General features: G+C 50.5%; 7 protein-coding genes across 7 annotated transcripts; 2 read left to right on the top strand and 5 right to left on the bottom strand.

Annotated features, from left to right (window-relative positions):
* Nucleotides 1–416: 416 nt before the first annotated feature.
* On the bottom strand, nt 417–1,658 carry BGW36DRAFT_299419 (putative biotin synthase; the record flags this gene model as incomplete). The annotated part of the gene is made up of 2 exons (XM_046211531.1): nt 417–1,361; nt 1,434–1,658. 2 exons carry the CDS (start codon nt 1,656–1,658, stop codon nt 417–419), a joined length of 1,170 nt encoding a protein of 389 aa, XP_046070347.1.
* A 370-nt stretch (nt 1,659–2,028) lies between these two features.
* On the bottom strand, nt 2,029–3,850 carry BGW36DRAFT_382275 (uncharacterized protein). Its single transcript, XM_046216511.1, has 2 exons — nt 2,138–3,850; nt 2,029–2,063 (listed from the first exon to the last, which is right to left on the bottom strand). The coding sequence occupies exon 1, from the start codon at nt 3,536–3,538 to the stop codon at nt 2,282–2,284; it is 1,257 nt and encodes a 418-aa protein (XP_046070346.1). The 5' UTR covers nt 3,539–3,850; the 3' UTR covers nt 2,029–2,063; nt 2,138–2,281.
* Nucleotides 3,851–6,870, bottom strand: BGW36DRAFT_382274 (onanonoxo-7-onima-8-eninoihtemlysoneda). Its single transcript, XM_046216510.1, has 6 exons — nt 6,853–6,870; nt 6,323–6,751; nt 6,167–6,272; nt 4,773–6,109; nt 4,145–4,725; nt 3,851–4,086 (listed from the first exon to the last, which is right to left on the bottom strand). The coding sequence occupies exons 2-6, from the start codon at nt 6,499–6,501 to the stop codon at nt 3,902–3,904; spliced, it is 2,388 nt and encodes a 795-aa protein (XP_046070345.1). The 5' UTR covers nt 6,502–6,751; nt 6,853–6,870; the 3' UTR covers nt 3,851–3,901.
* A 525-nt stretch (nt 6,871–7,395) lies between these two features.
* On the top strand, nt 7,396–8,724 carry BGW36DRAFT_300105 (putative aminotransferase; the record flags this gene model as incomplete). The annotated part of the gene is made up of 3 exons (XM_046211596.1): nt 7,396–8,155; nt 8,206–8,348; nt 8,398–8,724. 3 exons carry the CDS (start codon nt 7,396–7,398, stop codon nt 8,722–8,724), a joined length of 1,230 nt encoding a protein of 409 aa, XP_046070344.1.
* Nucleotides 8,725–8,999: 275 nt separating this feature from the next.
* Nucleotides 9,000–10,835, top strand: BGW36DRAFT_382272 (bacterial low temperature requirement A protein-domain-containing protein). The gene is made up of 3 exons (XM_046216509.1): nt 9,000–9,342; nt 9,398–9,501; nt 9,567–10,835. The coding sequence occupies exons 1-3, from the start codon at nt 9,222–9,224 to the stop codon at nt 10,785–10,787; spliced, it is 1,446 nt and encodes a 481-aa protein (XP_046070343.1). The 5' UTR covers nt 9,000–9,221; the 3' UTR covers nt 10,788–10,835.
* BGW36DRAFT_382270 (putative 2-methylcitrate dehydratase) lies at nt 10,836–12,947 on the bottom strand. Its single transcript, XM_046216508.1, has 4 exons — nt 12,474–12,947; nt 11,640–12,417; nt 11,406–11,590; nt 10,836–11,355 (listed from the first exon to the last, which is right to left on the bottom strand). The coding sequence occupies exons 1-4, from the start codon at nt 12,759–12,761 to the stop codon at nt 10,924–10,926; spliced, it is 1,683 nt and encodes a 560-aa protein (XP_046070342.1). The 5' UTR covers nt 12,762–12,947; the 3' UTR covers nt 10,836–10,923.
* Nucleotides 12,948–13,464: 517 nt separating this feature from the next.
* BGW36DRAFT_398491 (C-5 cytosine methyltransferase DmtA) lies at nt 13,465–15,283 on the bottom strand (the record flags this gene model as incomplete). The annotated part of the gene is made up of 3 exons (XM_046218416.1): nt 13,465–13,888; nt 13,941–15,202; nt 15,263–15,283. 3 exons carry the CDS (start codon nt 15,281–15,283, stop codon nt 13,465–13,467), a joined length of 1,707 nt encoding a protein of 568 aa, XP_046070341.1.
* Between the last annotated feature and the right edge of the window lie 713 nt (nt 15,284–15,996).

The following is a 15,996-nucleotide window of genomic DNA, read 5'->3' as shown; positions in this document are numbered from 1 at the left end:
GGTATCGATTGATATGGAAGATAGTTCTGTAGGTCTAGTATATAGCCTGGGGTAGACAAGGAACATCAACACTAATCTGGCAAATGGTTGAATATAGTATTACAAGTTTGTGCCTTTCATCTGCATGCACACCAATTTTTATCAGATGACATAAATCTAGAGTTCTGAGGGGGGTGCCCGTAATGGTGGAACCCGGAGATTAGTACAGATTTAGTCTCTTTTCCTGCTATTGATTGATTTTGCTTTCAATAATGCGGCACAGTCAACATTTTTATGATTCCGAAGGATAAACTTGTTATTGGTAAAAGCCGAACGCAGTGTACATGTATATATTTGGATGTCAAGTCGGCACCAATCATAAACCATCAACAATGATATCTATCAACCACTAAAAGCCGTTTCGATAAATCTTGTACTTATTGACTCGTAGTCGCACTGTCAGTCATCGTCTCCGGCAACACAACTGCCTCTTCCTTTCTTGTAACCTCGAAACTCTTCATAGGGTAAAATCCCCATCGTTGGAACATCTCGTGATCCTGGTCCCATCCATTGCAATCAGTCGTCAGCATCTTCTCGCCAGTGAAAACCGCATTAGCGCCGGCCATGAAACACGTCACTTGCTGCTCCTCGGACAGATTGATGCGTCCCGCCGCAAGACGGACGATGGTAGAGGGCAGAACGATCCGTGCAGTCGCAATCGTGCGGAGAAGCTTATCAAACGAAATCATCTTTCGGTCGCCCAGCGGCGTTCCCTTGATCGGCACGAGGGCGTTGACGGGGAATGACTCGGGATGTGCAGGCAGCGTCGAGACGGTATACAACAGACCGACACGGTCGGAATCAGCTTCTCCAAGGCCTAAAATCCCGCCCGAGCAGACATTGATCCCGGCGTCACGCACGTTGCTCAGTGTCTGCAAGCGCTCGTCATACGACCGTGATGTGATTATGGTGGGGTAGTATTCCCGCGACGTATCAAGGTTGTGATTGTAGGCCGTCAATCCGGCATCCTTCAACTCCTTCGCTTGCTCCGAGTCTATCATGCCCAGTGTCACGCACACCTCCATGCCCATTCCTCGCACGCCCGAAACCATCTCCTTGATGTTTTTCAGGCTGGTTTTGCGACCGCGCATGTCACGCCACGCGGCCCCCATACAGAACCTTGTGCTACCGTTTTTCTTCGCTATACGCGCTGCTTCCAATACATCGTCGACTTGGGATAGTTTTGTTGCTTTGAGGCCGGTATTGTACCGTGAGGACTGGGCGCAGTACGAGCAGTCTTCACTGCATCCGCCGGTCTTGATATTCATCAAGGTGCACATCTGGATAGCGGCTGGGTCGTGAAAGCGGCGATGGACGATTGCCTGATTGCGTGTCAGCAGCTGCTCAAGAGTGTTTGCCTACAATCGGTTAGTATGATTAGAGACTGATCATACCGCAGAATGAGTCAATTGGCTCAGAGGAGCCTCGTAGATCTGCTGGATCTCATCTCTCGTCCAGGTTGTGCGCGGCTTCTGGGCAGCGGTGGCATCCTTCAAGGCGGCGGGGATTTTGGGCGATGTCCAGGGAGAGACAGGAGCACCGGTGGCCGTGGATGTCGATGCGCCTTGGACGGTGCCGTACGAGCGCCGGACGACGCGAATGAGCGACCGGGATGACATTTTGGTGTTTCCTACACTAACATGGGACTGAATCTCAATGGATAGATCGTGGAGGAATGACAGTCGAGAAATTCAATCTGCATCATCAATCATGGGTTAGTCTTCACCGGCAATACGAATGATAACAACAGTAGTTAGTAATACTAACAGCGAGGGGCATCTGCAGCACCAAGTGGGACAACGGCGAGTCTAAAACGTTGACCCCAACCAGCAGAGCCTTTGCCTGGACCCAGGGTCCTCGCCAGCCGGTCGCGATTGGGCTGCACGTCGGGGGATTTGCATAACCGAGGTGAGACCCGTCGTACCGCTGTCGCGAGTCTGTCCGATACCGCTGCACCCGATGTAGTGTTAGGATGTGTAAAATATTAGTAAAATAAGGATTGTGATTTGCAACTGCAGCAGAAGGTGCGTGGCACGTGCAGGCGATTGTGAAGATTATCTAATAGTGCTGCCCTGGTTGCGGGCCGTGGCTAGAGAAGGCTAGCCGCGGTCTTCTTCTCTCTACATAGCATCCATACTAGGGTAACATGCATGATTGATATTAATCATGGGGTCTGGTATTGTTGATTTTTGGCTATGCTAATGCCGATCCTAGTCTACTACTAACCGATGCACGCGACGAATCAGTCGACATCAATGTAGGCGCGCCGACACAGCATCTTCAGGCGACTCGAGTTCGCCAGCAGCTCCTTGTCCGGCCACGGCGCATGCTCACTGCCCTTCCCCTGAGGCAGCGTCTTCGTCCACGCCTCGATCATCTTTTCGGTCACGTCGCTTATCTCTCGCTTCAGTGCGAGACGGTCCTCCCACAACTCAGGGCTGCACCGCACCCGTGCAATCGCCAGAAAAGCGAGAGGAAGAACGGGGGGCATGACGTCGACATACCGGATCGCATCGAGGCGCTGTCCGTAAAAACGCACAAACTCGTCTCGGGCATCCTTTTGGGAAGCAGCATACCGGAGCGATGTCGCGTCGTCATAGAAGGACTGTCCCTGGATGTTAAACTCGCCGGGCGAGTAAAGTGCCCCAATGACCCGTTCGGCATAGTCCAGGCGTCCGAGGATATTAATCAAGTCCTTCTTGTCGGATAGCAAAGATCTTTCGAAGAGCGCATGCTTGTTAGCAATGGCAGTGACCTTGTCGTTCAAGGCTTGGAAGGTCTTTGCGTACGATTCAAACTTGTCAAGCATCTCTGTGACGTCAACAACCTCAGCTGAATCAGAACTGTTCTTGTCGTTGTCGCTCTTGCTGCCACGAACGGCCACCACAGAATACGATGAAGCTTTGTCCTCGTTCTTCTCGGGATCCAATCCCCGAGACTTTTGTGAAGCCCCTTTAGTATCTTGGTCAAAGTCAAGAGCATCCACTGGCACCTCGGGCACATCCACCCGGCCTTCCAAAGCCGTCATGCTCCACTGCAGCCTCTCTTCAACAGCTGAAATACGAGCCGACAAATCCTTCAACACAACCGAAACAGCGCTGTCCATTGGGGTCTTGGAGTCACGAGCAGCGATTTCAGAGGCCTTCGTCAACCTCGTCGCCTGGCTCCGTTCATCCAGCAGTTTTGTCTTCGACAAAGCCGCCTCCGTTCTCAAGGATTCCATTTCGATGCGGAGTTTGTCATCTTGATGATTTGAAAATTCATTCAAGGCCACCATCTCTATGGAGATCCTTTTGGTAATGAAATGCTGCCGAAACATTGTCTGGGAAAGCTCTTCAAATGCCCTCTTTCTCTTAAACAGCTCAGACTTGACCCATTTCTCGAAACGTGAATGCTTATTGATGACATCGTTTAACTTCTTCTCGACAGTGTCTACCCTCTTGTCGATAGGTCCAGGTCCCAAGGGCACTAAGGGTGCTGGGATCCTGAAGAACGACATGTTGAATAGATGTCCTTCGTGAAATTGACGTGGTGTAGATGAAAGAAATGAATGCCGACAAGTAGGCTCGCTCTACGGAGTGATCATATCTGATAAATAGCGAAGCCCCGAGAAGTTTAAGAGAGAATGAGCTGGGTCGAGAATTTATCTTCTATAGTGAAGTGATACCAGCGGTGACCACAAGCGGTGCTGGTGTCATGACAACTGCAGCTACTAGCAACCGGAAATTGTACCGCGTCCATGCTTACTTGTTTTGCTTAGATTTCGACTGTAGTGATATATTTGTATTTACCCGTTTGCATTATTCAGCGATGAATTGATAATGGTGTATTCATAATCACACTTTCACGGCCAGTTACATGGTCATAACAATGCATCCCTCAGCAATCCTTCTACTCTACTTAATTCCTCTGGCTTCGACGTCATGCTCGCCATTAAATAGAGAACATTGCCCAGCACCCTTGAATGGACGTTGAATGGCGCCGGATCGGTAGGTTCCCCGAGCGTGAGTCTTTGTTGTAGCCCTTTCGCCGCCGTCGACGTGTATCCTATCCTCAATCAGCCCCGAACACTCTGACAACAATGGAAAAGAAAACAAGCACTTACCTCCTTGTCCAGCTTGGTCACGGAGCGTGACGCTGAACACGCTGCCAACGGCGAATACCCTCTCGACCGATTCAGCATGACTCAGGTCTTGCACGAGACCTGCAGACCACTGGCTCCAAACAGCTCCGTGCGGGTTTGCACTCAGCACGCGTTCGCTCCACGAAGTCTTAAACGCGTCCCAGTCACCGCGCTGCTCCATGTTCATCATTTCCTGCACTGAGTTCACGGCAACCTGGCACCCGACCGCATGCGCCGTATAGCTGTGGCCGTGCAGCAGTGCATCGCTCTTCTCGCTGCTTGCGAATGAGTCGAAGATATCCGTGCTGGCCAGCGTCACGGCGAGCGGGATCAGGCCGCCTGTCAGCAGTTTTGCGTGCACAGAAATGTCGGCGTCGATACCAAGGAATGACGCGGATGTGCGTCGGCCAAGACGATACAGCCCCGTGAAGACTTCGTCGAAGACAATCGGGAGGCCAGACCAGTTAGTCTTGCTTTCTGACGTTGGGGTTGAGGGTGAGCTGCCAAAGAGATTAGGGTTCGAGCGGACGATATTCGCAAGAGAGAATTGGAATAGGGGGTCGCTACTGTTGTCAGTGTATGGTCTCATTCTTCACCATTGAAGACTCACGCAAAGAGCATGCCTCCTGCTCCCAGCAACACAGGCTCCATAATCAATGCACCAAATTTAACACCCTTCTTGTACACTAGTTCCTCCAGTGTGTCTTTGATATAAGCACTATATCTCTGACCAGCCGCCGATTTCGATCGCTTCTCTAGATCGAAAATCTCATCCAACGAGCCAAACTCCTCACCACCACCCAACTCCTGACTCAACTCGTCGGGTACATCTATCCTCCAAGAACCATTCTTCATGCCTACCGTCGGGAAATCAAACCAATGTCCTCGTCCCCGATACCACTCGACCTTTTGATTAAACGTCGACGGCTCCGAGCAATCCATCACACCGATTGTGTCGCCATGATAGCTACCTTTCAGGCCGAGAATCTTCACCTCGCTTTGGGACAACTGCCAGCCATATCGCACACACGCTGCTCTCAAAGCCATCTTCACTGCAACCTCCATACCTGTGCTACCATTATCGGTGTAGAACACTTTACTCAACCTTTCATTCCCAAGGCTCTTCAGCAGAAGCTCGGCCAGATTCAATGCTGGCTCATGGACAGCTCCGGCAAACATGACATGTCCGTACTTCCCCGCAGCATGAGCAGCTGTCAGAGCCAGCTCGGGGTTTCCATGGCCCAGCCCCTGCGTCCACCATGAGGCCGATCCGTCAAAGGTCGGCTTCAATACAGGCGCAGCATCTTGTTTAGTATCCCTGTCGAGGGTCTGGAAGTAGTCGCCATACGCAGACTCGATAACAGTGATATCCTCTGGCTTCATTCCCTGATGCTGGGTAAATGGATACCAAATCGCGCTATGGGCCCGCGTCGCCATAGATTCTAGCTCTGCAATTCGGTCGTGAGATTTCTTCTCCATTCCGTCGAGCAGCGACCCGATATCTGCCTGGGCAGCAACAGAGTCATAGTACTTCTTCATAGCCTCCAAGTCTCGCGCCTCCGCATCTGCAGCCACTTTACCCTCTGGTCGCGGGGGTGGTTTCGGAAGTGCCAGTAAGGGGATCGCCTTTTTCGCGAAATATGACTGCAGGTACTCGTGGTTTTGATAATACTCATCTTCAAACAGCAGAACAGAATGGATGTCGTAGCCACGCATTAGGAGGGACTCATACGCCGATATCGACGACGAGATCCCGCCTAGCCGCGAATCTGCAACAAGCACTACGGGGAGTCGTAATGGCCGGTAGAGGTCTGCCTGGCTATTTGCATTGGGACCTGGTGAGTGCACGCCACCGGCGGTCTCAACAAGAGCATTTTTCACGCCGTTCGTCGACCACGAGGAGAGTGTGCGGTGGATGGAAGAGAGAATGTGGGTGTCTGCGGGGATCTACAATTGTCTAAGCATTCCATAGAGTTCACCTGCGCTATTCAAAGCCTTGCTTACGGTTTTTAGTTTCGATCGCGCGGCAATGTGTGGACTGACTGGTTCGTCGAATTGATACAAGCATTTAGTCAACACGTTGGGGCCGGCTGCGAAGCGTTCAACATGTCTAGCAAGGTTAGTGATCGAAAAAGAAAATGGGCACATGAATGTACATACCTGTCATCAGCCTCCTCTAGCGACCCTGTCGACACGGGCTTCAAGAATCCCACTGATCCTCTCTCGGCCAAAGCCTTGCAGAGGAGCGTCGACACAACCGTCTTGCCGACATTGGTGTTGGCGCCGTACACCTGGTGTGCACGCAACGAGCGCCAGAGCGCGGCCCCTATGGGTGCCATTGTGCGTGGTCACTTACTCTGATATATTCGATATCAAGTATACTGTGCTATCGCATTGGGTATATGTTCATGTCCATAAGCCTTCCAGCAATTGTTGAGAGTGGGGTTCAACGGTTGACGCAATGCGATTGGCTGTACCCTTACTTATTGTTTCGAATGATAATCCGACTAGCCATTACAATTTTTACCATCAGCACTGGTCTTCGTGGAGTGGTGACTCGGTCGCCAAGTTACGCTCCGTTTCGGCGCGGTAAGGAATTATTAACCTTGTTAATAATAACAAAATTCAAAACGGCGACGCGAAGCCTAGCCGAACCTAATATTAATGGGCTAATTGTATGTGATAATAAGAAGTCGAGTTAATGCAGGGTCAAATTCCCGACAGCCGAAAACGCTCCGGCCCTGACCGCGGTATCGGTATCTACTACTACAGTTACCGGTGACTTGTACTCCGTATTTACTTTGATGAAATTGCTGATCCATGTCCAGCCACCGTGAATATCCTTGTCTGGGAGATGGCAGCAGTATCGGTAGTATCTCCCACGCGTGACTATGACCGCGTGTTCAATAAGCAAAGCAAAAACAAAAAGAAGAAAAAATGAAGTAATAAAAAAACAAACTGTTAGAACAATATCAGCAAAGTACTCCGTAATGAGAAAAAGAAATGCCCTAGGTATTTTATTATATTTTATTATCGCGGTTAGACATAATGTTGGGGCGTCGACTCCAGTCATTGTGCAATCATCAATCCCCACAGACTCAGAGTCTAAGCCGTGGCCCTAACCAGACCCATACAAACACGCCTACGTATTAAAAACAATAAAGATGGCTTGATTCCTGTTTTCCCTCATTCAACGCCAATGTAGCGCTGAAATTGGGTTGCGGGGTATGAAAATGGGCACACTGCTGGACTCGTTTCAGGAGGCATTGGAGAAAAGAGAAGCAAAACTGGCACGACGGCGACTGACGATTCTGTCCCCGGATGCTGCTGATTTCTCGTCAAACGACTTCCTATCTCTCTCGACCTCGTCGTTGCTCAAGTCACGATATTTGCGAAGACTGAATGCTTGTTACGCTGCAGATCATTCCCTGGGGCTGGGAAGTGGTGGCTCGCGGCTGCTAGACGGTAACTCTGCGTTTGCTGAAGAGCTGGAACGGTTCATCGCTTCTTTCCATGACGCTCCTACTGGTCTGCTTTTCAATTCAGGGTTTGATGCCAATGTCGGTGTCTATTCGTCTGTCCCGCAACCAGGTGATGCCATTGTGTACGATGAGTTGATCCATGCGAGTACGCACGAGGGAATGCGTCTTTCTCGTGCGACAACAAAGCTTCGCTTTCAGCATAATTCAGTCGAGGATCTGGAGAATGTTCTCAATGGGTTGATTAATGACGATGTATCAATTTCCAGCCGCAATGTCTTCATTGCTGTGGAGTCACTGTACAGCATGGACGGCGATGTGGCTCCTTTGAAAGAGATGGTTCAAGTCATTCATAATACCTTCCCTCGAGGAAATGCATATTTGATTGTGGACGAAGCTCATGCGACTGGGGTGTTTGGACCGAATGGGGCCGGGGTCGTTCAAGAGCTAGGGGTTCAGAATGATGTTTTTATTCGGACACATACCTTTGGAAAGGCACTGGCTGGCCAGGGCGGTATGTCAGACTACATCCTAACACGAGGAGCGACAACTGACTTTTTTTAGCCATCGTCTTGTGTACGTCGTTGACGCGTGAGTATCTGATCAACTATGCCCGCACGTTGATATATACCACGGCGATGGCGAGTCCGACCCTGGCGGCAATTCGGACTGCTTACGAATTGATGCAACAAGGGAAAACCCAATCAGTACGAGCCCCAATTTAAAGCATATTGATTGACATGCTGATGAATATAGTTCCAACAAAAACTACAATCCAACATTTCATACTTCCGGTCTCAATGTGACAACTTCCATATGAACGACCAATCAATCGTTCGAATCGACTACTACGACAGATCCCCGATATTCTCTATTCGCACCAAATATCCTCGCGAGTTGGCTAGGTATTGTCAAGAGCGTGGTCTTATTGTTCGTCCGATCATGGCTCCCACCGTGCCCCGTGGAAAGGAGCGCGTGCGTGTCTGTCTGCATGCCGGAAACTCGTACGAGGAGATTGACAGCTTGATGTCGGCGATTAGGCAGTGGGTGAGAGATTCGACGACGGAAAGGCCAAAATTATGAGTGTACGATATCAAGACTAGAATCAGAGCATTGTCCTTTTAATTAGTCGCTGAACTAGGACAACGCAAATAAGCATACTGCAATATATTTCATGGCTAGAACGCTAAAGTGATCTTCAATGTAAATTCAAAATGTGGTCAGGTAGAGGCAGACAGGATCAAATTGATATAAGTGCTTATACATAGCTTAGTCAACTGGTATGTACGATTAGTAAGGCTCAGGGCCTTATATAAACCTGCGACGTTGGGGACTGTGTCTGCCAGATATTCGAGGCAACAACCCAAAATTGGGCTGCCAAGGCTGGGCTCGTGGTCCGGCGGCGGTGATAGGCTGCTTGATTCGTCGTGATGCCATCCATCGCAGTTCCATCTGGACCACGCAGAGCCTGCAGTGGAGAATCGCCAAGATGGTTCCAGATGCCGCTTGTATTTAAGGCTGATGATGCCAGTCTTTCCTCCATCACCCATTCTCCCATAATCGCTACCAGTTGAGCTGCCATGGAAGAAGAACATCACGAACCCAAGGCCGACCCTCGGTATCTCCTGCGCCAGCCCGTCGCGCTGCAATGGTTTGATAATGGCAAGCTCTGCCAGCGGAGCGAGGAGGAGCGACAGGCCAGTAAGTTCAAGAATTGTCAATTGTCTAACGAGGTCTTCTGTCTGACAATATATAGGCCGCTTTGAGCTTTTCCTGGACCTTCTCTACGTCGCCATTCTCGCCAACTTCGCCGAGAACCTGGCCGAGGACGTCACCGGAGTTAAGCTCGTGAAATACATTGTACGCTCTTCTTCTCCTTCTTCTCTCTCCAACAGAAATGCGCTGAGCTGACAACCGCCTCACAGCTCATCCTCTCCCCGTCATGGCACGTCTGGAGCGATCTCCGCGAGCTGATGAACAGCTTCTACAACGACGATCTGTCCCAGCGCATCCTGATCCTCTGGATCATGGCTGTGCTGGTCGTCTACGGCAACAACGCGCCTCTCGTCGACGAAGACATCTCCGCCATGCGCTCCGCCGTCGGCGCCTACCTCACTGCGCGTATTTCCTCGAATCTCGCCCACCTATACTACTCCTTCAGCAGCTACCACCACCGCGCGCAGCAGCGCCTCTGGTGTGTTCTATCCACCGCCGGCTTGTGCGTCTACATCCCGCTTTTCTTCGAAAGCATTCCCCTCCGCAATAAAATCGCCGTGGCCGCCGTCGCCATCGTCTATGAAGAAGCCGTCTGGATCTTCTGTTACTCCCCGGCCGCGAAGCGCATGCTGCGCGCCCGCTACACCACCGCCGTCAACATCTCGCACGAAGTCGACCGGTTCGCCGCTTTCTACATTATCGCCCTCGGCGAGTTCCTATACACCATCGTCGTCGGCTCGCCTGCCGCCGTTGGGTTCAATCTGTCGCTGATGCGCGCCGTATGGACACTCATTATCGCCTTCTGTCTGAATTGGTTGTATCTGCACGGCGACTGCTCCGTCGAATCCACACACCCGCTGCGCCACAGCATCCTCACCGCATTCACCTGGGCGCCTATCCATCTCCCGCTCATCGCCAGCCTGCTCGCCGGCGGCCACGTCGCGGCCGCCAGCGCAAAAGCAACTGATCCGGCCACCGGCGAAGATGCCGAGCATGGTTTTAGCGCGGCGCAGCGCTGGTTATTGTGCGCTAGTCTCGGAACTGGGCTGTTCTGTCTGTACATAATAGCGCTGCTGCACGTGTCCAAGGATACTGGATGTGCGCTTCTTCTGCCCAAGCCATTCCGGCTAATGATGCGGCCAATCGTCGGCCTGATTCTGATCCTGCTGCCGCTTGCGCATCGGCTGAATCTGACCGAGACGCTGTCAGTTATTATGGCGTTGATGGTGTGGATTGTGATATGGGAGAATATAACTAGTCTGCAGCGAGGCGCGAAGCTGTGGGAGCCGTGGACTGAAACAAAGTATCCGGAGGGCGGGAATAAAGGGTATTATAGATCCAAGGTGGATCATGAGCATGTTCCTAAAGGCGATGCGGATCAGCAGAAAGCAAAGGATGGGCAGGTTTTGGAAAATAATCCCAGCGAGTGAAATAGATTTACAAGGGGTGTTTAATAACGATTTACTGATATTTTGGAGATTTGTTTATGATTTTAAGATATCATTCAACGCGGCTATCTATTATAATAAGAACAATTCATACATATACCAGATTCCATTTTGTTTATTAGTATGGGACGGCGATCTTATCCGTCACGTACAAGTCGACATACTTGTCAACATCGGTGTTTTCCAGCTCCTTCTGGTTCCAGCCCAGTTCCAGGAGGTGCTTGACGCGGGCAGCGTCGAAGTGGCCCTCGATGTGGCGCTTGTATTTGGCCAGGATCTCGGGCTTGGCTTCCTCACGACGGAACTTGTGGCCTAGAGGAGCCTCGACGACGACCTCGTCGAGGACGGTGCCGTCGTTAAGGGTCACGGTCAAAGCGTTGGGGATGGTACGCTTGGATGGGTCGTGGTAGTCGGTGGTGAACTGGGGGTCTTCAACGCACTTGATGCGTTTGCGGAGATTCTCCAGCAGCTCTGATGTGGCAGCCTCGGAACCATCAGCGTAGTCCTTGGCGGTCAGGCGGTTGAAGACAAGCATGGTGGCCACCATGTACTATGAAGGTAAATTAGATAGAGCAACTGGATAGCAGAGAACGAGCTTACCTGAACGCAGTGGTCACGGTCGGCAAAGTTGTCCATGGCCTTGAACTGCTTGTCGATAATGCGAATGCAAGCTTCGTGAGTGCGGTTTGTGATTTCCTTAATGTCCTTTGCGGACTTGCCCAGCTCAGCAAGCTTCTTGTTGATGATCTCAGCACATTCAATGGCGGTCTGAGAGTGAAACTCGGCTGGGAAAGTTAGCAGAATATTAACAATGGGAGAGGGAAAGGCACATACCAGGATACGACACCTTGAAGAGAACGTTCTCCATGACATAGCTGCCGTATGGGCGCTGGAACTTGAATTTGTTGCCCTTGAAGAGATTGTCATAGAAACCCCAGACAGGAGCGTTCAGAACGGTTGGAACACCGCCCTCGCCCTTGAGAACCTTCAGCACGAGGTTGACGGCGCGCTGGCAGGCGTCACCAGCAGCCCAGGACTTTCTCGACATAGTGTTGGGCGAGTGGCGGTATGTTCGCAAGCTCTGGCCATCAACCCAGGCCTGGGTGATAGCATCCGCAGTCTTCTTCTCATCGAGACCCAGCAGCTTGGCAGTAACGGCAGTGGTGGCAACCTTGACGAGAACAACATGGTCCAAACCGACCTTATTGAACGAGTTCTCAAGAGCCAGAACGCCCTGGATTTCGTGGGCCTTGATCATGGCCTCCAGAACGTCACGAATCTTGAGCACCTTGCCCTGACCGATGTTTCCCCCGGCACGGTTGGTGCGGGAGATCCAGTCTGCCACAGCAAGGATACCACCGAGGTTGTCGGATGGGTGGCCCCATTCAGCGGCGAGCCAGCAGTCGTTGTAGTCGAGCCATCGGATGATGGCGCCGATGTTGAAAGCACCGTTCACGGGGTCTAGCTGATAGGGAGTTCCAGGCACCTTGGTACCGTTGGGGACAACGGTTCCTTCGACAACAGGGCCGAGGAGCTTGGTGCATTCTTTGAATCGAAGAGCTTCCAAACCGCAGCCGAGAGTGTCTAGGAAAACGAGACGGGCAGTATCAAACTGCTCAATTAGCTTGATTCCAACAGCACCGACAACAAAAGAAAGGAGAGACGTACAGCAAGATCCGACTCCACCTTGTAGTTGTGGATGTAGTCGGCCATGTCCTTGATCTCGGGATCATACTCCCGCTCCACCACGGGAGCAGCCTGCAGGGGCGACATTGTTGAGAAGCGAGAGGCCTGACGGACAGAGACAGACGAGCGAGAAGCTGATCGCAGCGCAGTGTTGCCAGTCGCGAGGGTGAAGGAAGAGCGCGGGGTCTGCAGGCGGGAGGAAGAGACGAGCGAAGTGCGGGGAGAAGCACGGTGGCCGAGTCGACGCAGGGCTGCTGTGCCCGCCGACATTGCTAAGTAAGAGGACTTGGATTAGGCGACGATAACGGAGCTGGTCAATTGAGACGAGCGGACAGCGCGCGTGCGAGAGTTTTAAAGGGCAGACTACACTGGCCGAGGCGAGAGCACATACTAAATTATTGTTGAGGTGCGATAATACTTTGCTGCGGTCAGCTTGACGTCTGCCAGCCGAGGCTCGCCGCGTGCAGCCGAAACATACCAGTACGTTCCGCCGTAGTCATGGAGCTGTGTTTCTCTGCTCTTTACGTCTAACGCTCGGCAAAATATCTACTTTCTATAAGTACATAGAGCTACTCAGAGTCCCAGTTTAAAGTCTCGATTCTAATTGCCTTTGTGGTGGATTTCTAGATCTATTTCTGCATCAATGGGCGGTGCTGTGTATCGGGAAGACGCCGGTGATACGTTATCGAAACCAAATTTCCAGGGTTTCCTCAACTTCCGGTATTCGGAGCTCGCAACATCAACAAAGCTGTCTACATCCAACAAAGCTGGCTTCAATCAACAATTTCAGTCCTCGGCAGCTATTGACTGGGTCCGTATACCGGAATAATGAGATTGGATCTGACGATCGTGCGGCATTCAGGCGTTGAATGCCGAGTAGAGCAATTCAGCAATCTCGTGAATCTCTCAAAAAATATCAATGCCGAGACGCGAAGCAATTCTCAATTTTACCTAGCAAAACGATCAGCTCAAATCATTCTATAACAATCGGCTCCGCTAGCTCGCTTTCGTCGGTTTCTTGCAACGACTGGATGGCAGCTTGATAAATTGCTTGTGCCAGCCGTGGTGGCACCGCATTTCCGATCTGCTTTTTCGCATATGACGCTGAGAAACGGTATTGTGGATGAAATGTTTGCAAACAGGCCAGTTCTCGGATTGTGAAGTTTCTCAGCCCGCTAGGGTGATAATTCCTTTCACCACCCCCGCAAGTGATAGTCCTTGCGAGACTGTTAGGGTCATATGGCGCCTTCGCGACGCAGTTTTGGAATGCCGTGTTCGCTAGACTATGGTCTGGCGCATCTGGGCTGATTTTATCAATGACATCCTGGATCGTCACGTACGGCCTCAATCCTGGGCCATGCGTCGGTGCTGGGAACTGGGGAAGCTTATCACCTGGGCTGGGACAATATATTAACCAATATTCGCGAAATAGTGGCGAGATGCACTTACCCGGCTGCTATTATGACAAGCCGTTTTCGAATCTGCGGAATTCCATATTTTTCACAAGACACTACTTTACTGTGAATAGAATACCCGCATTCTAATAGACCCTGGACTAAGGTGTAGAACGTCTCTTTATGTCTGGATGCTAGACCGAACGTTTCTTCTAGAGTGTGAATTCTCGGCTTCACCTTTTTCACCATATCACACGGAGTGAAAATCAGCGACGAATTCGCTTCGTCCCGCTCTATATTCCGCGATGTCGTATGAGCAGGACTGAATGTCTGGCATGGTGGTGAGCTATGGCTGATATCGACTTTGACCTCGTTGACTGGAAGTGTAAGCCAACTGTTAAAATCAGAGTACTCGCAAATACTATGAATGAAGTTTTTGCAATACGTCTCACAAGCGCGCTCGTCTATGTCGACACCGTATTTGATGCGCAGTCCCGCTTCCCAGGCGCCGTGCGAGACTCCACCAGCACCACAAAACACGTCCCCAAATGTATACTGCCTTTGCAGCTTTGGGTGGAGATTCCTTGGTCGATGTTCAGCGCTATTCGTGTTCTGGACGCTGCCGTAAGGAATCGTACGACCTCTCCACTCCCGACGTAGGCCACTGCTTGATACCCTGAAAAGTCTGTCAGACTCGGTAGGAAGCAGATAGCGTATAATCCATTCCCCCTTGTCCAGCGTAGCATGCCAAATGAACCGGCAAACGTATGAGCTTGGTGTAGGAACAACTTGGTCCTTCCAAGGGCGGTTTGTCAGAACAATATCTGGCACGTCCTGAACATCGTTGACACCGACTTCATGCTCGAAGCTCACGGTACCCTCCGTGTCTTCGTTCACCAACCAACAAAGCTCCCTATCCCGCTCTTTCGGGAAGAGAATTGGCAGATTATCAAGCCTTTTAAAGTAATAGCCGCGAAGCTTGACTTCGCCCGTCCTGTACCGCAGTATTTTCGTGATGCGGAGAAAGTCATCTTCTAGCAATTCGACGCTCATCCCAGGCATCAGACCGTTATAATCGCTCAATGAGATTTCTAGAGGCTGCGTAGCGGGTGTTTCGGCACGCACAGATTGTTCCTCGCTCCAGTTGGCGAGAAATCGAGCAAAGTCTTCGTCCGTCATACAGTCATCTTCGTCAATATCCTGCTCTTCGCTTTCATCTTGGGCCGAGCCAGCCTCCGTCTCAGAGTCTGAGTCATCGATATATGTGGTGGGAATTTGTCGTACGATGATATTCTGCTGGAGAATATTAACTACAGGCTGCTGCGTGTACCTGTGATAATGAAAATGGCTGTGATGAGTTTGTGCATTCGGCCTGACCGGATGGTTCTTGGGAAACATCGTGATACTGGTGATTGGCAGAGGGGTGGCCGATTAATTAAATGGCACTTCGTATATTAGCGAATAATGGTGCTGGGATGGAAGGTTTGACCGTATAATGAACCGAGATATTGGTGATGATAGCGATCTCAGGGAAAGGAAATGCAAGAGAGAGAAAGAGAGAATGATCCTCCGTCTATTCCAAGATGTTGTACTAGCAATTTTTTGAAGTCGGAGCGAGTAGAATCGAGTTATCTCAAGGCATCATCTGAGAAAGTGTGCAAGATAAATCTGACATTAGAGAAGGTGGTAAGAAAGAGGTAAAGTAAGAGTCCTGTCAGGACGTGTAAAAGAGAAAGTCCTCACATGAATATGGAATTTCTGTGTGTCGGATTTACAAGGCATTATCATTTCCGAACAAAGATTTTGTTTCCTTCAAACATGTCTATAAAGAATTGATATTGCTGGCTCAGGGCTTAGTCAAGGTGTTAATGAACACAACATTGAATCCATCCCACTCACATTATATGAATCTTTATATCACAAAGTCCTTTATAGATTTATAAAATGAGACATAATTGAAAAGAAATAGAAGAGAAAGGAATAGCAAAGGAAGACAACGATTCAATCACATCTAGGAGTGTGGTGAATAACTCCAATGCTTCCCCTCTCACCCATCTCAGAAATAAACAGTAATATGTAATGAAGCAAACAACAAGTAATTCTAGAAGCTT

This window comes from Talaromyces proteolyticus (assembly GCF_021365285.1).
Source record: "Talaromyces proteolyticus strain PMI_201 chromosome Unknown BGW36scaffold_8, whole genome shotgun sequence".
In the NCBI taxonomy this organism is placed as follows: Eukaryota; Fungi; Ascomycota; class Eurotiomycetes; order Eurotiales; family Trichocomaceae; genus Talaromyces; species Talaromyces proteolyticus.
This window is presented reverse-complemented; position numbering and strand designations above follow the sequence as displayed.

Excerpts from the sequence above, each read along its gene's own strand:
- BGW36DRAFT_382275 (XM_046216511.1), bottom strand. The coding sequence starts at position 3,538 with ATGTCGTTCTTCAGGATCCCAGCACCCTTAGTGCCCTTGGGACCTGGA.
- BGW36DRAFT_382274 (XM_046216510.1), bottom strand. The coding sequence starts at position 6,501 with ATGGCACCCATAGGGGCCGCGCTCTGGCGCTCGTTGCGTGCACACCAG. Across the intron at positions 6,110-6,166 it reads CGCGATCGAAACTAAAAACC|ATCCCCGCAGACACCCACAT; the intron begins GTAAGCAAGGCT and ends AGACAATTGTAG. Across the intron at positions 4,726-4,772 it reads GCAGGAGGCATGCTCTTTGC|CGACCCCCTATTCCAATTCT; the intron begins GTGAGTCTTCAA and ends TGACAACAGTAG.
- BGW36DRAFT_382272 (XM_046216509.1), top strand. The coding sequence starts at position 9,222 with ATGGAAGAAGAACATCACGAACCCAAGGCCGACCCTCGGTATCTCCTG. Across the intron at positions 9,343-9,397 it reads CGAGGAGGAGCGACAGGCCA|GCCGCTTTGAGCTTTTCCTG; the intron begins GTAAGTTCAAGA and ends GACAATATATAG. Across the intron at positions 9,502-9,566 it reads TTAAGCTCGTGAAATACATT|CTCATCCTCTCCCCGTCATG; the intron begins GTACGCTCTTCT and ends ACCGCCTCACAG.
- BGW36DRAFT_382270 (XM_046216508.1), bottom strand. The coding sequence starts at position 12,761 with ATGTCGGCGGGCACAGCAGCCCTGCGTCGACTCGGCCACCGTGCTTCT. Across the intron at positions 12,418-12,473 it reads AGGTGGAGTCGGATCTTGCT|TTTGATACTGCCCGTCTCGT; the intron begins GTACGTCTCTCC and ends CTAATTGAGCAG. Across the intron at positions 11,356-11,405 it reads ACCGTGACCACTGCGTTCAG|TACATGGTGGCCACCATGCT; the intron begins GTAAGCTCGTTC and ends TTACCTTCATAG.